This window comes from Haliotis asinina, chromosome 2 (assembly GCF_037392515.1).
Source record: "Haliotis asinina isolate JCU_RB_2024 chromosome 2, JCU_Hal_asi_v2, whole genome shotgun sequence".
Classification (NCBI taxonomy): Eukaryota; Metazoa; Mollusca; class Gastropoda; order Lepetellida; family Haliotidae; genus Haliotis; species Haliotis asinina.
Window position 1 is genome coordinate 33,092,528 of NC_090281.1, and position 22,938 is coordinate 33,115,465.

At 38.1% G+C, this 22,938-nt stretch overlaps 1 protein-coding gene across 5 annotated transcripts in view; it reads right to left on the reverse strand.

Moving 5' to 3' along the window:
* Positions 1–240: 240 nt before the first annotated feature.
* Positions 241–22,938, reverse strand: part of LOC137273626 (signal transducer and activator of transcription 5B-like) — a 64,619-nt gene continuing 41,921 nt past the window's right edge. For 3 of the 5 annotated variants that reach the window (XM_067806388.1, XM_067806391.1, XM_067806390.1), the window contains exons 10-21: positions 22,441–22,533; positions 20,950–21,247; positions 19,311–19,406; positions 17,978–18,116; positions 15,011–15,075; positions 10,179–10,288; positions 9,605–9,756; positions 9,061–9,231; positions 8,430–8,505; positions 7,582–7,903; positions 5,037–5,165; positions 241–2,569 (exon numbers count right to left, since the gene is read on the reverse strand). In XM_067806388.1, coding sequence (XP_067662489.1) covers positions 2,345–2,569; positions 5,037–5,165; positions 7,582–7,903; positions 8,430–8,505; positions 9,061–9,231; positions 9,605–9,756; positions 10,179–10,288; positions 15,011–15,075; positions 17,978–18,116; positions 19,311–19,406; positions 20,950–21,247; positions 22,441–22,533 — 1,876 coding nt within the window. In that variant the 3' untranslated portion in view covers positions 241–2,344. Of the gene's footprint in view, positions 2,570–5,036; positions 5,166–7,581; positions 7,904–8,429; positions 8,506–9,060; positions 9,232–9,604; positions 9,757–10,178; positions 10,289–14,998; positions 15,076–17,977; positions 18,117–19,310; positions 19,407–20,949; positions 21,248–22,440; positions 22,534–22,938 lie in introns of all 5 variants that reach the window. The other 2 variants (XM_067806387.1, XM_067806389.1) reach the window with 1 other exon arrangement.

Sequence of the window (22,938 nt, forward strand, 5' to 3'; positions counted from 1 at the left end):
GTCTGGACCAGACAATCAAGTGATCAACATCATGGGCATCAATCTACGCAATTTGGATACAATGACATGTGTCAAGCAAGTCAGTGAGTTCGACCACCTGATCCTGTTAGTCGCCTCTTAAGACAAGCATGGGTAACTGAAGACACATGCTCACCGGATCTTCAATCATGATTCATTTCATGAGCCTTTGACAACTTAAGAGGGCCAAAAACAATGTTTGGGGTAAAAGTAACAGACATGTTGTCAGGTTCCTGCGACCAAAGCCTTTTATTGTCAAAATCAATATTTGATATCTGTACAAAACCATTAATTTAAATAGTGTATTTGGTGGAATCAGCAAACTGTTACATGCTCCAAGTAACTAAGTTTGGTTTTATGTCACCTCTAGCAATACTCCAGCAATATATTGCATATCACTACTAGGCTTCACACACTGTACCCAAGTGGGAATTGAACCAGGGGTTTTGGGGTGACCAGCGAACGCATTAACCACTAACCCCACCACCTCGTTACATACACTAGCGATCCACTATCAAACGGAAGTGATATGGCAATGGAATGAACATGGAATGACTGTACATACATTCATTATTTTTCCATATGGGAGATGATTTGTTTTCTTCTAAGCTGGAACTGACCATTTTGACTGAGAAAGCAGAGTATTTATAAAACATTCCTAAAATACATTGTTCAGTGCAAAATAATAATCTCAAAATCTGTATTTTGAAGTTTTACTCCCAAAATACTTCGTCTGCTGGTTTCTAAAATACAGATGGCAGGAGCCTTAGAAATTAGTGCCTTGTAGTTTGGTAGACATCTTGAAGTAACAGCAAATCACTAAACAAGCACGTGGTGGTGATATTCAGTCAGAATATACATACATGCAACAATCATGGAAAATATTTAAAAGATTAACTATATTTCAAAATTCATACCAAAATAAAGATCAGATGTTTGAGGAACACCTCCACAAATTATGGCAAATATTTGTTTTTAAGATACAAATGCTATATAAGGCCAATCATATTGACAATTTTTACATAATATACATAAAACAAATTTTTAATTTATTTCATTTTGATATTTAAGCCACATAATTGTCTTCAATTCACTCTCCAAGAGAACCCACTTCAATCAAAAACAATATATCGAAAGCATTAACGAATCATAACATGTATTTGTTCTTCAAACATCATATGCTAATTAAGGCCAATCATATTGACAATTTTTACATAATAATATACAAAAACAATTTGTAACTTATTTCATTTTTTATTGAAACCAGATGATATTCCTCAATTCCTTGTTAAACCCCCCCCCCCCCCCCACACTTCAATCAAAATCAGTATGTTTAAATAATTCTCTTTGTTTTTATACTGCTGGGCAATAAGTATTTTTCTCTTCTCACAACTGATTTCCTGTGGAGGGTTAGATTACTGGTACTCATGTTCACATTGGGTATGGTTCTACATCGACTTTAGTAACATTCCCAAGTATCATGACAGGTTTCAGATGTAACAAACAAATATCACCAACAAATACAAATTGAACACTAAAATTTCATGGCACAATCCATGAGACAATTAAAACAAAAAACGAAACGCACAAATATTTTCACCAACAAATACAAATTTAACAGTGAGATTTCATGGCACAATCAATGAGACAGCTAAAAAACCCCTAAACACACCTTGAGGAAGAGCACTGTGAATGTACAAAAGCATATTTATGAATATCTACAAGATCAAAATTAAAACCATTGAGGAAAACAACATGGAGTGATATGCATGACACGATGAACCTAGGTTCTGTGAATAATGTACAATGATGTATTTTTTCACCTTTTAGTTCCCTCCTTATCTTTAGAACTTGAACACTGAATATATAATGTGAAGGTCAGAAAAATCAGAATCAACACTGTTGTAAGACAGCACACAAACAAAAAAAGTACAACTTCTGGAAATCGAAAAAGATTTTTCTTAATCTTGGGATAATTCATTGATGAGCACTGAGCAACAAATATGACGGAAACAGCACTACAATGATATTTTTCAGTCAACAAGAGCAATCACTGGCCAAAATGAGTCTTGGAAATTGAGAAAGGGACAATTTTTCTTAACCTTGTCATTGTCCATTTATTGACAGTGAACAATATCTCGTAAAGAAACATGATTAATGCCACAATAATGATTTCCTTCAGTCAACAAGTCCAATCACTGGACAAAACACAAGTGGTGGAAACTGAAAAAGTGACAAGTTTTGTTTAACTTTGTCATAGTTCATGTACTGACACTGTACAATTCTCTGAAATATTCATGACCAAAGCAGCACAACAATGATTTCCTCAATCAACAAGACCCATCTGCACTGGCCATGGATGTTCTTCTATGGTACTGTTCTGGAGAAGGTCCATGAAACCTTGGGTGTTTACCGGGTCTGTCTGACCTTGACCTTCAGTATGGTTAAAGGCACTCATTGGGAGTGAAGGATGAATATCACGGAGATCAGGTGAAAGATTGTTTTGATCGTAATCTGACACAGTTGATGAAGGACTCTGACTCGGAGTGCCCTGGAAAATAGAAAATGGAAATTTATTATCTAAAACCATAACTGTCCTGTTCATGTGCAAGAAAAAACAATATGGATGATGTCCCTCACACATGAAACAATATGTCTCCTTCATAACATGAGCCTGTTACTGAACTAATGAAATGTTCATAACTCTAGATGTCAGCTGTAGATTTTTAGTTTGTAGACTGGGGAATGGTTGCTCCACATAAGCAGGACAGTTTGCTTTGCTGAGTTGCTCCCTTGGACAAGAAGCAACACACGAACAGCATCATTTTGGCATTCTTCTAACCACATGCAAACTGTAATGCAAATAGGGTTGTGCAACAGTGAGAAAATTCACCAGTCGTTTTATATCCAAGTGAAGCCAGCAAATATTTCCCTCGGTTCAGTTTGAAAAATATTGTTTATATATAAATAAACCATGGCCACCATCAAAGGCAAACACTAATTTCCTCACATGGTTGTACTCTCAGATTTCCAACTTTATTCTTAATAACTGCTGACATACTATATATTTAATTCAACATTTTCAGCGCCACTTGATCAATGTCAGATCGTTCTTCACCTCCATCACCCTTACCAGTTTCCTGTTTAACTGAGTTAAGGAACATGAATAAGAAGAAATTAAAAGTCAATATCATATTGAAATATTTTACCATTAAACTTATTTTTTTATACATTATTTTTTCATATTGTTATTGTTAAAATTTTTGTAACAAGTATTGACAACAAAAATAAAATAAAACACATTTGGCATAGCTGGGGGATGAGAGCAAGGAAGGTAACTCCACAAGTATTCCACGAGGTGGACATTAGATTCAACAACTATATTTAGATTTAACTCCCCTGTTGTTTCACCCATTGAAGTGGAAGGTTGCAGGGGTAATGGAGGGGAAGAACTATTTGATATGATACGAGTAGAGCCTTAAAATTTTGAATTACATATATTTTACACGAGTAATTATTAAATAAGAGGTTGGAAATCTTTGTCTGCTTTTGATGGTGGCAATATCTAATTTTTATATTTAAAATATTTTTTTAACCAAAGTGAAATACAATGCTTCACTTGTATATAGTTGAACCCCATTTACTTCTACCCCACATATCCGGAAACCCCGCCTTCCGGATGATTTTTATGTGAAACGAAACTAACGTTCATTAATTGTACTCACTTAACAGGACCCTGCGCTTCCGGACCCGGACGGTAAATTTTCAAACCATTCCCATAGATTTCCATTGAAAAATGATCCAGTTATTGTGCAACGTGCATGTGTATGTGTCACGTCAATACCGTTTACCGCATGACTATGTGATTTCATTCTTAATCTATAGGCAAGCATTTGGTGTCAACTGATTAAATAGCTATCAAAACACTAGTGACACTGAAGGTCCACACACTACATGATTACATCCGAGACAACCTGACAAATGGTAACCTGCGTTCCGCCTTCCATGTTTTATCAGTACACTTATGTGTTATGATGATTTGCTTGTTTGATCCAGGTAGCCGAATGTCTCGCTATCTGGATGATTTTCGAGTGAAATCAAAATGTCCGGATAAATGGGGTTCGACTGTATAGGGAGACTGGTAATTTTCTCTTTGTTATGCAACCCTATCTGCACAACAGTTTGCCTGCGCCCTAACATTAAGCTGATATAACTGAAAAACTGTTCAAAGCAGTGATTATGGGAGGTGGGGTAGCCTAGAGGTTAATGTGCTGGCCTGCCTCATCAGAATATCCAGGTTCGATTCCTCACATGGGTACAATATGTGGTCTCCACTTCTGGTGTCCCCTACCATATTTCTGGAATACTGCCAAATAAAGGCACAAAAGACACTCACTCAGTCCCTTACTCACTCAAAGCTGCAGTACATGAATTTTCTGGACCATTATCTGGTAATGAGTGAGTGAGTGAGTGAGTTTAGTTCTACGTTGCACTCAGCAGTATTCCAGCTATATGGCGGCGGTCTGTAAGTAATCAAGTCTGGACCAGAAAATCCAGAGATCAACAACATGAGCATCCATCTGCGCAACTGGGAACTGATGACATGTGTCCACCAAGTCTGCGAGTCTGACCACCCGATCCCATTAGTCGCCTCTTACGACAAGCATAGTTGCCTTTTATGGCAAGCATGGGTTGCTGAAGGCCTATTCAACCCTGGGACCTTCATGGGTGTATCTGGTAATGGGGATAGCCCAGTGGTACAATGTGTGAAGTCCACATCTAGTCTTCTCCACGGTTATATTGCTGGATAGAGCACAACTCACTCACCCAGGGATCACTAATCACTTGGCGATTAGATCTGATTTATATTGCAAGTTATGTTTTGAAATGACTTGTAGGATGATAATAATTATTTATCTTTTATTAGCATTTTCAAATTATATGAACACAGTGTTTATGCTAACGAGAAAAGTTTTTCATCACAGTACAACTCTGAAATTGCTCCATCTTGTACCAACCTCAGTATACTCCGGACTTCCATTCTGCATTTGCATAGGTGCCTGCCAGTTCATGCTAGTGCAACTGATGGCCTGAGTTGTGGTTGGAAGTGACACTCCAAAGTTGTTACAGAATTGCTGAACATCTTGCTGGAATTGAAAATGAAGGTTGAATATAGTTGTTTACAGCTCATATGCGAGTTTGTATCGTTTGAATTACACATCATTACCTTTGGTTTAGGGTCGAACAGTTGTGTTTTCTGGTAGGAGTGAAAAAAAAATTACTTCCAAATCTTAAAATGGTGGGAAAAAGGCCATATTCTCAGCTACAAAACATAGAATTGTTTGTTGCACATAAAGGATGCTTAAAGTTGTGACTGAAGGTCTGGGTGCCATTCCACTAACCAATCTTAATCCTACGGCATTTGTAAACCTCTAAAATCCCAATCTTATATGGTGATGTTATGACGGGCATGCTGTTATGATCTTATATTGTGATGTTATGATCGGCATGCCGTTATGATAATATATTGATATTTCCTCAGGAGAAAAATTGCTCTTTCTCACGCAAGGTTTCTGCTCCCTGTATACACTTGGTTCCAAAACTGCATCTATCATCTGATTGACATTGCTCATGCCTCACATTTTTCTATCTCTCACACGATCTTAGCTTGGATCCAATCATAAGATTTGGATCAGTTAAGATTGGCCTAAGATCAGTTAGTGGGCTGAGTGTACAGTCAGGCCTCATTACTCTGGACCCCGACAATCCGATTCCCGTGATATCCGAACAGTAGATAACTGTAACCAATCCTGTTTACTATATAAACTCATTACCTGATGCTTCACTCTCCGTATTCGGACGTTAATTAGCAGTAACAGATAGTTACACAAGGTTTTGCTTCATTAATCCGGCGGTACATCAAAAAGGTTTGTATAATAGCCTTACCTCGTGAGCACCTGTGATTAGTGCTGGTTTTTATCGGCTGACTTCAATGGTAATTGTGAAGTGAGGTGACACTCCTGGGTTGAGCATGTCATTAGTTTGTGATTTTAATCAGTTAATAGGTTTCACTTTTGGTTAGTGTAAGTGATACCTGTCAAGTTTCCTTGCTGTATAAAAAATACCAATCGAGCCAAAATGAGATCAGTTGCACTTGACACCTGTCAGTCACAATGGCAAGTCCCGCCCCTAAGCGTAAACGATGTGAAATTACTGCCACTTAAAAAAGAGAAATTTGTAGATACAAAGAGAAAACTCCTAAAGCCAGTTTTGATCTGACTAGTAAACATTTCGGTGAAGAATTCGGACACTCAATGGGCAAGAGCACAATTTCGAACATTTGGCATAATAAGAAGAAATGGCTAAACACTGCGGAAGATTCGGATTCCTTTACTAGGGCAAGAAATGCTAAACATCAAAATTTAGAGGAGGCTCTTTATGTTTGGACAAATGAAATGACCAGTAAGAACACCTCGGTCAGTGATGATGTCCATCAAGACATCGTATGCATTGATTGATTGGTATGTTAATTTTCAAGTTGTTATGTCTACAAACTGTAATAAAATCATTCGATACATATATACGTTCGTATGTTCTTGTCTCAGTATGTCAAAGGGAAGTAACTCTACTGAAGTTTTTTTTGTTTCAGTAGTCCATACATTTCACTATCCAAACGTTTTTGATGAAAAACAGAAGTGTCCGGTTTAATGTGGGCTGACTGCAACTCATAAACCAGGAGTAACTTGCCAAGACTGACCTCAGGAAAGATCAGTTGCTGGCAAACAAGGATAAGTTGAGCACAAACCTGACAACTGACCCATATTAGCAAGTATGAGTGCTTCCAACTGGTGCTTGCCATTCTGAGGGAAGGGGACCCAGGTTGTCCCAATCTTACCAACTTGCATAACCCTCCACGTGAGAGTCTTATGAGCAAGGGGTGTGCAGCTATACGCAGAATTGTCATGCACTGCATGTGCACTAGCCTACATCTGCTCTGCCTTTCACAAACCAAATGGCTTTGCTCAATGCCATGCATCGACTTCTTCTCGTAAACATGTTCTCTGTGCTGGTCGAACTTATCCTTGTTTACCAGTGGTGGAACATCACCCTGACCCAAAATCTACAAATGTCTCAGCATAACACTTTGTTATTGTATATTTTGATTACCCTCCCTGAAAAGATAAACTGCTTTATGAATCATGTTAAAATGTCCATTTAAACATGAGCCTTACACATCCCCAATTATAAATGACAGTCCCTTGAACTATGAAGTAACGGCCCTGCTGATGTGTGCCTCTAAGGACTCACAGAATAAATCAAATAAGGGTCCAGCTCAAGCTGACAATGATTTGGCAAGTTCAGACATGATTGTCTCAAGGAAATAAAGGGTCAATTTTTATTTGTTTTGTAGATAAATATATTTTATTTACATGTCTAAATAAAATAACTCTATTCCAGTGACTAAATGTCAGTCGACTGTGTGTCGTGAAACAATCAATTGACACCACTGGATGTCCACAAAACACTTTAGAGGACTTACATCAAATAGCCCATCAAACTTACCGCGAGATGAGAGGGTGGGTTATATACAGAAGACTGGGTAGTTGTTGTAGACAGAAAGCGAGGGATGTTGCCGCCACTGCTGTTGGAGTTGTCGCTGTTGGAGAATCCATTCTGATAGTACGCTGTGGACATCTGGTTCCCTCCATCCTGCATGGATGTTGAACTCCCAGGAGAATCGTCACATCGCCGCTTCTTGACCCTCCCAGGCCCGCTCCGGGATGTGTGTCGCCCTGGACTCTGACATGTTGACGTCACAGTCCAGATGTCCATGTCGCCACCATCGCCACCAAACGCATTCTGATGCTCAGTGATGTTCATTTTACTGCATTTGAAAAGAGTAATGTGTGAACAGCTGCTCTGAACAACAGTTTCTCGGCTGAAGATTAAACAAACAGCAAATTTTCACCACTTTGATGAGTGAGTGAGTGAATGTGGTATTACTTGATCTGAAGACTTTTCACTATACCCAAAGTTTTCAGAACACAATCATCTGTGAATACATAACAAATCTGGCCAATTTGAAAATGAGTGAGTGAGTGAGTGAGCCTGGTTTTACATTGCTTTCAGCAATATTCTAGCATGGGACACCAGAATGGGTTTCACATATTCTACCCATGAAGGGAATCGAACACGGATCTTCAGAGCAATAAGCAAATGCTTTAACCACTAGCCAACTCCACTACCTTTATATGTCAAGACATTCTGTCACACTGTTAGCTTATCTCCAGCCCCTCAAAAACTGGACAGTTGCTCATCTTGGCAAATTCAAGATGTTTCCACGCTGAGTGTGAACCTTGCACCCTCGATACTCTACCCCAAATTCTACGAGGATGATGGCAGTAGGTCACCTGAAGCTGAGATCAAGGCCCATGAGTGTGATCCACCCTGGATAGCCCGAGTTGTACTGCTGGTTCTTCTTCTCCACTGGCAAACAAACATGACAGGTCACAGTTACAGTTTTTAATTACAGATAGGGAATAGGGTTGGGGTTGAGGATGGCAACAGGGTTTGGGTTTGGGAGAGGCAACAGGGTTGGGGTTTGGAGGTGGCAATAGGGTTGGGGTTGAGGATGGCAACAGGATTGGGGTTTGGAGGTTGCAATAGGGTTGGGTTTGGGGATGGCAACAGGATTGGGGTTTGGAGGTTGCAATAGGGTTGGGTTTGGGGATGGCAACAGGATTGGGGTTTGGAGATGCAATAGGGTTGGGTTTGGGGATGGCAACAGGGTTTGGGGATGGCAACATGTTTTTGAGATAGATGCTGGGTATCAACAAGACCTAGATTCTCAGTCTAAAGATATAGCAGAAGTAAAACAACAGGACCAAGAATCTGAACCACAAGAAGGCCCAGAGCCTGTACCATGAGACCTCTTCAAGGCTATGCAGGAAGAGCTAAAGGCTGTACAGAAAAACCAAAGAGCTGTACAAAGTCAAGACCTAAAGACCGTACAAGAACTGGAATCTTACTATCTGTACATACCTGGAATTGTGTTGTACTTCTTAAATGATGTCTCACGATCTTTGTTGTGGGGGAAGAGAGTTTGTAACAAGGCTTCTCCATTCTTCTGGTTGATGAATGACCTCAAGATGTCTGCCAGGCTGTTCTTTGAGAGATGTACCTCCGTTCGAGGTGGTGAAAAGGTCACAGTGTCTGAAGACAACATTTAAAGATATATCACCTACAGATACAATAATTCAGGGACATGTACAAGATGTTTAGTGCTCTTGTGACTAATTGCTAGAAGTATCTGTCCTTCACTGTGCTAACTGAGTTAATTGAGTTCATGCTAACCTTCATATCTGAAAGCCATGACAATTCTAACCTGGGACTTCGGCATGATGACCGAATGCTTTAACCACTAGACTACTTCACTCTCCCTTAAGTGTACTTGCATAGTTATTATTAACCTTCAGATTTGTGAGCCACGACAATTTGAACCTGGGGCTTAGGCATGATGAGCGAACGCTCTAACCACTAGACTATTCCACTGCCCCTTAAGTGTGCCAGCACAGTTAATGCTAACCTTCATATTTGAGAGCCACAACAATGCCCCCTGTGACCCCTTGATGGTCGCCGTTCACACAGGACTCGGAGAATCGGATGAGGAAGGTGCCATGTCTCTGAGTCATCAGCTTCTTCCGCACACTGGTTTTGCTCACAAAGCCCTTAATTTTACTGAAACATATTGGAAAAATGTGCTTTACATTCTGATTTTACATGTCAGCCATCTTAAAAGTCCTAGTAAATTCTTAGATAAAAATGTATAATGCTTCAAATTAGAAAAACCCCAGGAATTGATTTTTAAAAGACCAGATTTTTATTTGGCTGTTGTTTAACGACATACTCTGCGATAGTCAAGCTACATGGCAGCAGACTTTAAATATTCAAAACTACAATGACGTGTCAAGGAAGCCTGACCTCCTGGTCCCATCAGTCACCTCTTAAAAGTATGGCTTACTGAGGATCAATTCTAACCTGGATCTTTACAGGCACCAATATTAACAGTGTTGGTAACAAAGTTTATATCAGCATTAAAATTCCCAATAAACATACAAATTAGAATTGTGTATAGCATCACTAGTGTGTCCAGGTCTTACCCATCCTTCCATGGCTCAAGGAGGAACTTCTCAATGAGATTCATGACAGCCTGGAACCACTTCCAGAAGGAGAACTCCACGTTCTTGTCTTTGTTGATGCTCATCTTGCTCTGAAATACAAGGCCACCATATCGGGCATCACAATTCCAAGGCAATTATCCAAGAACTGAATATGAATACATATTGCCTACTAGGGAATGTTCAAAGGTAATTAGAGCGGTTCAAATTTCTTATGAAAATAAAAATGATAATACATTTAAGGGTGGGATTCCAACCAAAACTACACTCCCAGAGTAAGGCGGCATAGAAATTGTGGACTCGATCCCAAACCTGCTTGAATTGATACTTTATTCCACACCAATGTTATTTCTTGTTTTATGACTTTGATACTCAGAAAAACTAAAGGCAAGAGGGAATTTAAGAATATACAAAATCACCACTCAAAGTAATATTCCTTTTAAATACTATCAGTATTTTACTTTTGGCAATTTATGAAGTGTATATGGGGCAAAAAAGAACCCAATCCAAAACAAATTTTCATGAAATTTTACATTTTTGGCCAATAAAAACATTAGAAGTTTACTTTTTGAGCAGGGAAAACTATTTTTGTTTTTCTTATTCTTGAAAAGGTATGACTGTCACATCTATATAACAAGAAATAATACTAGTCTGGCCTTACAAAAAAATTGCAATCCCAAACGGAACATTTCTATGCAGAAACTGTTCTTATGGATTTTTCAGTGATTCTAAGCTAATTGCCCTTGATATGCAATAGAAGTTAAACATGTTTATTTTGTTCAAAACTTCTTCTTCTTATAAATTCAGAGGTATTTGAAACTGTATTTTTAGATTGGACTGATTTCAATAACCTGTTAAATCCAAGTATTAGAGAGTGTGTGAGTTGGGTGAGTTAAAAATATTCAAGCAATATCAACATCATGGGGACACCTGAAATTGGCTTCATACATGTATGTGAATGCTTTAACCACAAGGCTATTCACTGCAACAAAATGAGTATAAAAACCTCTTCCTATTTAGGAGTCTTGTTTTCAGTGACATACACGCTTCTGCTACAATAGAGTTTGTTGTGTATCATTACATGAACTAGTAAACTAGTAAACCTTAAACTCTTCTTTCACAGAATCCCTGCTTAGTAGAAGAAAACTTTGAAATGACACTAGATCATTATGAAAACAATGCTGATTACAAACAATTTCAAAAAGATAACAGTTCAGTCATGAATATATTCTTCTATTACATTTTAAAAAACATTTCATGTGCTCAAAGCAAAAAAAAAAAATATAGCAAAAGAGTGACACAAGCAGAAAATGACAGTCAATAAAAAATGTTGCAAAGAATTCAGATCGAGTTCAAAGAGTATGACATAATTCATTTTTTACATTGCAGTATTTCCAAAGTTTCAAAACACAATATCTCTCTTTCATCCGTGAATAGCTAACAATTTTGTGACTGAGTGAGTGAGTGAGTGAGTGAGCATTGTTTAAGTCGCTTTTAGCAATAACACCAGAAATGGACTTCACACATTATAATCATGGACTTAGTACGAACCAGGCTTGATACTGAAACAAAGTATTGAGTGAATTGAGTCTAATGTGAGGTGAGGCTGGGTGAGGCAAGGGGGTGTGGTGTACTATGTGGATTGAGGTGAGGTATGGTGAGATTGGTTGAGACAAGGGGATGTGGTGTGATGTATTATGTGGATCAAGGTGAGGTGAGGTTGGTTGAGACAAGGGGATGTAGTGTGGTGTGCTATGCAGATTGAGGTGAGGCAAGGGGGTGTGGTGCGGTGCATTATGTGGATCGAGGTGAGGTGAGGTGAGGTCGGGTGAGGCAATAGGGTGTGGTGCAGTGTGTTATGTGGATCGAGGTGAGGTGAGGCGAGGTGAGGTGAGGTGAGGTTGGGTGAGGCAAGGGGGTGTGGTGTGCTGCATGGCATGGATTGAGCTGAGGTAAGGAAAAGTTGCAGTTGCACCAGTGTGTCCAGGTCATTGCACTTATATGCTTGTACTATTCCTTGTCTAAGTCAGATTTATAGTGCTCACACAATGACACATATCACAACACATTTTCTACAAGATCACCCTCTCTGCCACTGTATCCTGACTACCAGCTGACAACTCCTCATTTGCCCCTTACTGTCAGGGCAGGGCAACATCAAGAACCATCAATTCACAATCTGCCAGAGATCAAACCACCAACCTTCCTTACAGATTCAAAGTCATTACAAAGAATAGGTAAAAATAAGGAATCTTGCCCAATGCTAGTCAGCAATATTCCAGTAACATGTGATTGTGGTTTTATGGTGCCAGCAATATTCAAGCAATGACATGCCAGGGCACACATTGTACTAACGCGTTGAATCAAACACGGATTTTTGTTTTGGGATGAACGAACACTTCAACCACTAGGCTACTCCACTGACATAACAGCTGCCAATCAATCACATGAGCAAACAGACTGACAGTGTGTGTAATGATCCAAACATCAATGCTTATGAATCATCTATTCCTCAATGTCACCTCTTCTAACTTGGATTGGGGTGGCCTTGTGGTTAAAGCACTTGCTCATCACTCTGCAGACCAAGTTTGACTCACACTATGTTTGAAGTCAAACTTCAGGTGTTGCCTGCTGTGATATTGCTAAGAGCAGCACAAAACCATATAGTGTCAACACCTCGTTTCGAACCAGCATCCCTTTGCTTACAAGCTTGGCAGTTTTATCCCTAGGCTATGAAGGATCGCTGTGAAGAATGAGACAGCTTCTCGGCATGAATCGTGCATTTCTTGCAAGACAGGAACTTGGGAATGAAGGTCATCTCTTGTCCAGAATGACTGCATTTGAGGTTTTTGTTTTGGAGGGACAGGTTTTACTGTTCGCTAGAAAGACCTCTTCCCAGGTTTTACTTTTCATTAGTAAGACCGCTTCCCAGATTTTACTTTTCCTAACTTTATATGGACATCAACATTCAAATGATACATGAGTGTTTGAAATCAACTGAAAAATATCGTTGAAGATTTAACTCATATTACAAACGTTTTCCGTAGTGGGATTGGAACTACAATTCTCACATTTGTAGGCCGACACTCTACCACACGGCCACCCGGCCGACGAAGGTGGTGGGGTTAAATTATCCACTTATAGTTACTGTCATTAAATTGGTTTTATACTCTCTTCAGTTACTGTTATGTAGCTTCGTTAAATGATCATCTACATTGTAATTACCCATCATTGACGGTATAGATTTCCCCCACCCGGCACCCCTTCCGGTTTTACATTGCCTACCAAAACCGAGAAGTGTTTTCTCTCATACATAAAAACAGTCTGGCACAACACATCCAGCTTGTTAGTAGGGCAAAATATAAAAACAAAAAATTGGCTCAAAAGCTTCTGCAAAATTAGTACATAATGAGACTGAAAAAAACACTATAAAAACAACAGTATTCTGTAGAGAACTACTCTCCTTACTGAAGCCCATATCTGAATTACAGTATGTTGTTAATGCCATATGATAAATTTAAACTCTTTGCTTCCCTTGCATTTGTTGTTTTTGCACCAACTGAAGAGTATGAATGTAAGTCAGACCAACTAAAAATGGTCTGTAGAATTTGGTGATGCTTCAAAGTATATAACCCTTACCCAAAAAGTATGCATTAGGTACAACATCTTTGACATGTTTCTCATCATCATCATCATCATCATCATCATCATCATCATCATCATCATCATCACTTGCTTAATAACCATGTTCGTACCTTCACTGCTTACATCAATAATGAATATGTTGTATATCAACAAGTGAGAGAGTTCTATGGATATACAACTTCCTCAATAATAATGCAAGTGAAGTTTCGGTGTAAAATCGCTATCGAGTAAGTGACTAATAATAGCTTCTAAATGCTACTCAAAGGAGGAATTACGACACATCTAATTAGCAAATATATAGTACCACATATGTCAATACTTCACATTAATTACCTTCAGTGACTTTACAATAGAAATCATACTGTATTTGCTTAACAAACTACGAACAAGAGAAGCAAAGAGGTAAAACAATCTGATGCCACAGGTCACTTATGCAGAGCTGAATTTGTCACTAGATCTTATTTTTGTTATGACGTTTCTATGGCAACTATCCAGGATCTGTGAATACACAAATTTAGAAATTAAATGTAACATGTTATACTTGGGATTACACTTCCACAGTTAAGTGCAGATTTCAGCACTTTTGCGGGGTTGAGTCCAGGATTCAAACTCACACTCTCAGGCTCCACATTGGCAGCACAGTGAGCTGCCTAACCCATGAAGCTACTGCAGCTTTATGTGCTGGAAATTACTGACTGAGTCATCCACTGCTCATATTTATGCATCCCAACTATAGCACAGTCTTGTTATAATAAGTTTATGTGATCACTTACAATGAAAATACATTCGGGACATTAGGCATCCTGGTCAAATTTGAACAACCCTGCCCCAAATTTTCGCAGCATTCTTAACGCTAAGATAGTTGTAAGTGTCATTCATTAACATTAACTTGTGAATATCTCAGTGCTAAGAGAGGTTAAAAAATCTAAGTCCTGATCAAGACTAACATATACTCTCTGATATGAACAAATTTTGATAACTTGTAACTCATAAAAAAATCAGTTCTATTGACATTTGAACCATGTTTAAACTCAGTTTACAACCTGAAACATATCACTTTTGTAAATGTCAATTGTTACTTTCACTTTGGTAACATGAACTGTAGCATCAGATTGTTACTATGACAACAGCAAGATACTCGCCAAAAGGTGACTTACAGATAGACTCACCACGCAGAACTGAGAGAACTTGACGGTGAGTCCCTCACCCGGATTTGTCTTTTTGATGGACTTCCCTGGAACACACACACAATACACAGTCTGTTAGCCACACTCCGCTAAAGTGATGACATCATAAAACATGAGGTCAAACAGGCTCATTTGCATATCGTATGACCAGATTTTTCTCTTGTTCGTAAACAACCACATATATTCATAACTGAGACTAGAAAGGTCTTATGCAAACTTTTTGGTAGATGCTTCATATTGTTTTACATTGTTACATAGATATTTTTCTACAACTATGATGACCCGTGAAGATCCTGGGGTAGAATAGACCTTCAGCAACCCATGCTTGCCATAAAAACTGACTATGCTTGTCGTAAGAGGCGATGTACGGGATCGGATGGTCAGGCTCGCTGACTTGGTTGACACATGTCATCGGTTCCCAATTGCGCAGATCGATGCTCATGTTGTTGATCACTGGATTGTCTGGTCCAGACTCAATTATTTACAGACCGCTGCCATATGGCTGGAATATTGCTGAGTGCGGTGTAAAACTAAACTCACTCACTCACTCATCAAATTAGTTTAATTAGATTTGTATAAAAGCATTATGAAATATACACAATACATTGAATGACTTGTACAAGATGTGATGAATTGTAACATCTCTCTGGCCTGTGGCAGAGGCACATGTACTATGCTGGCCGCATGGAGCTCTCGGCATGAGAGCTGATGTTTGCTGGGCACCCTTTCTCTACCCAGAATTCCACACTGGCATCATAGGACCTCTCCCATAGCAGATCCCACACAGGCCATTCAATATATTCTGTATGCTTTTGAGCTGTTTCATTTGTGAAGAGTCAACACATCTAATTATACATGTACATCTGTGATAGTGATTTACTTTCACAGAGAAAATATCCTAAGATGTGATATATTATTTCAATTGGTGTATCAATCCTTCATATACTTTGGTTGTATGGTTCTTCCAAGTGATGATATTTCTAATAATCATCAATGATTCCTTCAAGTGATAATGTTTCTAATAATCATGAATGATTCTTTCATGTGATGATATGTCCAATAATCACAAATGATTCTGTCAAGTGATGATATGTCTGATAATCATAAATGATTCTTTCAAGTGATGGTTGTGTGATAATCATAAATAATACTTTATGATGACAGTGATGACAGTTCTGATAATCATTCCAATAATTGTAAAATATTCTTCCAATTGATGATTTTTCCAATAATCATAAATTAGTCATAAAACAGATTATAATTTGGATACATTGTATAAAGAATAAAAGGAACTTGCTAACAATAAAATTGTGTAAAGAACGTACAGAGAATGAAAAGAAGATGTCATCCACATAAATGTGTCATGCATTCATGTTCATCAAACACCTAAATGCCTTTCAAGAAAGATATATCTGATAATTTTTGCCAGGATATGTGATATTGTAACATTTAACACAAGTATGTCCCAGACAGACATGAATACATAGGCATGTCAACACAGCAACAAAACTAGGTGTGGTTATTGATAAAGATCATACAGATCGATTATCTTTAATTGAATACCAAACAATTATCAATAAATAACGAAACAGTATCTTTGAACAAAAATAACTAAAACTTATATGAAAGAAGTCAACATATTCCCAGCATTCAAAATACCTGCCTACCCACCACCCATGATGGGTCATTTTCAACACCGACTGCCAGATTCTCAAATTCACCTGCCAACGGTCAGGTTAAAATTTAGACATGCATATAAAGATATTCATAATATTTCAAGATAATAAATCATTATTACTTCACACACAAAAATAAATAATGAATATCATTTGGATGATAAAGTATGTTGCTTAACATGGCTAAATTACTTGCGGGCAGGTAAGTTTTGGTCAAGGCTGGCAAGTTTTACATCTAACCAGCCCAGTTGTCTGGCTGAAATTTCATACCCTGATATTTCACATCAGTGGTGAAGACATATCTAGGCATCAATTACCAGCAAAACGCCGTCCTCAACATATCTAAGGAGCAGCACATGAATAAAGACCAAATTTCGTGTATTTTCTGAGTAAATTTTAAAATCATATCATCACAATAGTTCATTTATTAACTTAACATTCAAATATCCCTACCAATAGAAAGGTTTACCATTCTTATCCATAAATAAACTGTTCCAAAGAACACAAACTGGGTCTGTTACAGCTCACTCATGTAGTTGGCGAACCAAACTGTATCACTTCATGAATTCAGTTCATTATTTCTGATAATTAGAACCGAACATCAATTAAAATTATTTTGAAAGGACTGTTTTCACTTGAATTTAGGTGTCATTTATCAGTGCCATATGCACAAAATAGCATACATCCAAGCCATTCAGGATAATAGTCAATTGTTCTATATAATATTTGACATTGACAAGGCCAATAATGATCATCTTGATTAATTTAATGTGTCAACATGGCTAGTTTGGTTTCAGAGTAGTCTACTAAATAATACACAACAATATATAATAATACATAATAAATAATACACCAACTGCTCACTTTTAATTGTATTTACTGACCAGTTATTGTATTTGTTACCCGAAATTCATAATATGTCTGATTCTCTCCCTTCACACCATGTTTGCTTCATAGTGTATTTGGGCAGTGGGGTAATTTGGGGTTAAAGCATCCACTCCTTACATCGAAGACTCGGGTTCGATTCCCCATATGGGTACAATGCGTGAAACCCATTTCTGGCGTCTCCTGCCATGATGTTGCTGGAGTATAGCTAACAGAGGCGCAAAAGCACACTTATTCGCTCACACACTGACTCATAAAGTATTTGTCGCAGCCTCATTTAAACAAATACTATTGAAATGCACATTTTTCTGTAATTTCAGAAGCTAACTGACATGTTTGCCCATGAAAAACGTATACTGATACATAGAATCTGCTGGTTGGGATGTACCTGTGAGTTTTTCCCCGAGGAACCTTCGCTCATCCTCCTGCAGGTCCCGGGGACTTATTGTCCGCAGGCAGCAATTCAACATGTCTAGCACCTTGTCCAGGGGAAGTTCATTTGGAAACGGTTGATGAAAGTTGTGGTACTGAAACACAGAGGGGCATAGAGTTGAGGGGGAGTCGGTGCATAACATATGTATAAAAATGTAGTACATAGAATATGCATCAGAATGAGATACAAGGGCCCTGTTCCGTGATTCAAATACTAATATTAATAGTAATAAATGATTTCTTAAACACTTAGTATCTATCGACAGGTGCTCATTGGTTCTATGCCACAGAGTGTTAGAAATAGTTAATAAATTTTGTTATCCAGCCTGGCTAGCTATGCTTGAAAGCTACTAACCCAAAAAATAATTCACTAGCCTAATATTTGAATGTAGAAATTGAGCAAAAGATTACAAAAATAGATGCAAATTAGATATTGTTGGCATAATTTGGGTTTCACCTGCTGACATGATGAACATGTTTGTCAGGTTATAACCTTGCATGATTTTAACGTTTATCATAAGATAACAAGTCAGGGAGAGAGTGATATATTTACAAAATGATCCCATGAGTTGCTGAAATTTATTAGCCAGTTGTGCTAGTGATTAGATTTTTACTAGCCACAGGCCAGTGGTTATTTTGCATGCTGTATATGTTCACAGTCAGATTGTGAAATCAGTCATTACGTGAAATGACTAAAAATTTCAGTCATTTTGTAAATGGCTAAAAGGGTCAGCCATTACGCGTCAGTTTGTGCAACAATCAATATACTTTAGTCATTTCATGAAATTTTATTTCATCTACAAGTGGTGGACAGGGTTTTGTGAGGTGTGGCTAATTTGGACTCTGTTAAAAAGTATCAATCAATTATCAATAAATATCTGAGATGTAACTTTGAGCAAGAAATGCCTAACAATCTGAATGAAATAAACATTATTTTTCACTTCACTAATGAAAGGTGTTATGCATGGACTACTAAGAGAATAGTTTCAAAGCAGACAATGAATAAAGTCCTTTTCATATGATTAAAATAAACAATTTTTATTATCAATGATTCCGGCTATCGATCATTTTACTCAGCCCTAACACAAATATTCAGCTTTTTACAAAAGTAAGCAAAAACCAGCGAGATGAAAGTAGTTATTACTGAGACCATCATCAAAGATCATGTGTTGTTGCTGTTGTTGTTGTATACTTTAGGGTTGGTAACAATTTTGCCTAGTGACGATGTTTCTGATTATCCATTGAGGAGTCTTAATGGAGCACAAAACACCTGTGATTGTGTGACTCACCACATCGTCCGTGTTGTAGCAGTACCACAGGAGGGACCCGAGGGCCTCACATGCCTGGTTGCTGCCGGTGTTGATGATGATGGGCAAGGACATTGTCTGAAAACAAGATGACGCCATCAGAATAATTACAGTGCACTCACCTAATGTATATATATATTGAACACCAAAAGAAATGCAAGTTTTGAATAAAAGAAATCTCATAAAAGTATGCGTTCGTTTTTATGTCTTTTATTTAAAAACTTGCCAAAAAACCCAGATGCATTTCTTTTGCTGTTCAGTATATTAGCATGATAGAGGACAGAAATGTCTCTTTTGTTCCTTTCTAGCTTTTCCTCCATCAACAACATTACAGCTAAAATAATGGCTTCCTGTAAACATGTCTGAGCCAGACAATCCAGTGATTGATGATCTTAGACGTCAGTGAAGACAGTGGTCAGCAAGCTTCATGTCCAATGTACCACTGTACATAGCATTCCTAGCACTAAGGTGATTGAAAGTCCCATACCTTAACACAGACTACTGCTGTCATGGTGTTTCTGTTGCTTTGTACAGTGGCTTAAGTACTCAAAAAGCAATCTTAGCTTAAGCTTACGAAAAAATAGAGTGAGTGAGTGAGTGAGAGAGTTTAGTTTTACGCCACACTCGGCAATATTCCACCTGTGGCAGCAGTCTGTGAATAATCCAGTTTGGACCAGACAATCCAGTGATAAACGGTATGAGCACTGATCAGGGAATTGGGAACCGATGACATATGTCAATCAAGTCAGCGAGCCTGACCACCTGTTCACATTTGTCGCCTCTTACGACAAGCCCAGTCATTACTTGTGGCAATCTAGTCATGATACAATAAAAGAGTTATGATGGCCTTATTGCACTTTGCGAAATGGACCCTTATCTTTCAAGTCACCTTCTATGTGAACATGTAATGGGATGAGTTCTAGCCTGGAATCACCATGCTGAAGATCAGTTTGTAAAATCATTAATAATACAGTGCATTGTATCTCTATTCTATAATGAACAACAGTGGCTTCATCAGAATCCTGGCTGTGAATACCTGCAATATTGCAGACGTGGCTTAAAGCAACGCTTACTCTCCCATACAGGTGATTGTAACTCCCATCTCCAAACATAACATACAAATGTAAGATTGCTTTGTACAATGGCACTCAGGGCCGTATTCCAGAAATCACTCTAAGCTTAAGTTTACTATAACAGTTACGTTTGAATTAGTCTTAAGATTACTTTGTGAAACAGGTCCGTTATATTCTAAGCCACCTTCAATCTGATCAGTTTTAACTTGGAATAACCATACTTTTTATATAATGCCTTGTATTGTATCACTATTCAGTAACAATAAATGCTGCTTTTATTAGAACCCTGGCTTCCTCTCTCACCCAATCTATCAATATTTCAGTAATACTAGTTTGTGTCCACTACATGGAGAAGGAACTACCAAACTGATAGATATTGGAACCCAAAAAGCACATGTATGGATTTGCCAAACCTAGACCAATAATCTGGACAATCAGGATTCAAACCAATGATCAATCATAGAAGCAGTGCCTTGGACCATACAGCCACAAGTGTCCCATTTGTTAATTAGGAAACAAAACAACTACATTTACAACAAAGATCTTACCTCAAGGTCGAAGATCCATTCACTCTGCAGAGTGACCTTGGTGCTGAAGGTCACACGATAAAACTGTTTTGAGACCCGGCTGTCATCATTCTCCTTCATTCGACTAAAGTCCTTAACCTTGAGCTCATTGAAACAAGCCTCAGGTCGGGATCCTGCGGCTTTAAACTGGGCCTCATTGTTTTGGAGAGAACAATTGACTTGCTTTTTGCGCTTCGAGCCGATGTCTGTCTCCGCAAAGAAGCATGCGACAACGTTCGAGGAAATCTGCTCTATCTGTAGGTAGCTGAGAGCCAGGATACTGAAAACACAAAGCTGTGGTCAGTGTTGAGAAGAAACTAGGTGTTGTAGAACTTGTTGATGAAAGAGAATGTTCAGCAAGTTTAGTTTTATGCTGCTTTTAGCAATATTCCAGCAATATCACGGTGGGGGACACCAGGAATGGGTTTCAAACATTGTAACCATGTGTGGAATTGAACTGGGGCTTCGGAATGACAAGCAAATGCTCTAAACACTAGACTACCACATCTACCAGAGGAGAGATGCTTTTTGTGCATTCATTGAAAGAGACAGAGACGAAGTCTGTGAGTAATGCGGACTGGAGATTTAACTTGAGTGTAATTATTTTTAATGTTTTTAAAGTTATATTTACATTTGAATAGGATATATTTGTTTCAGGTTCTGTAGGACAAACTTAAGATCCAAGTCCAAAAATTATCATACATGTCCATGTGTCTCTGCATATATTTCACACAGTTACAGTAAACATCCACGTAGACAAGGGAGACAACCACCAAGTAAATGTTACACACACCCTCCCTTCGAAGTTCCATTGACATTTCAGACATGTTTATATTGAATAAATAACTTTTTACGCTTTCTAAGAGTCCCTTTTGTAAAATTTTCAAAGCAAAGGGGTCCTTATTTACTGTTGAAAAGAACATATATTATTATGACTAGAACATTAGAACATATCATAAATATCATACAATATTTATATATAGCACACGTATCCACTAAACCAGTACATGCTCAGGGCGTTGGTATTGATTAAATGGAAGGTAGAGACTGTACTTAGTGGGTCCAATAGTTTTCATTTTATCAGTGTTGTAGATGTGTCCTTCAAAGATAACATGTAACATCATTTAGGGAGAACCATTATCTTGACATTATTCATATTATTGTGTGCAATGAGCATTTGAACTGAGGGTGAAGGTCATTGATTTGACTAGTGAACATCTGGGTTAGAATTGATCGTCAGTAACTCATCGGTTCCTATAGATCTATGCTCATGATGTTGATCACTGGATTGTTTGGCTTAATTATTTACAGACTGCTGCCATATAGTTGGAATATTGTGGAGAATGACATAAAACTAAACTCACTCACTCATTTGTTTCAAATTATGAGTTATTCTTCAATGAAATATATCTATGCAACTTGGAAGACAAAACTGAGTGAGTTTAACATTGTTACATGTCCTATTAGAATTACCTGACTGAAGCATGGAACTCTCGACTGGTGCCCTTGTTCCTGGCGCCAACCATCTTCAGCACTTCTGGGGGCTGTGTTGTCACAATGAAGGTCCTGGGTCATGAACATGTATAATATAAAACCACAATACTACCTTTAATTCAGGAAGCAAACAATCAAAATCTTTTACAAAAATTAATAAACATCTGTACTTGAATAATGTAATTTGATCTTTGATCCACAAGAGAATCTCAATAAAAGTTTACTGCATTAGGATCCACACTGTATTTCAATCTGCAATGCCTGGTTCACAGTTGGTGAGAGTAAGATTATACGCTGCTTTTATCAATATCTCAACAATATCAACTTGGGAACCAGAAATAGGCTTCATACACTGTACCCTTGTTCGGAATCAAACTCAGGTCTGTGTAGTAATGAGCGAATCTTCAACCAATCACACAATGTGCTATGTGCAAATTCATTTCTGGGTTCCTTCACCATGACATTGCAGGAACATTG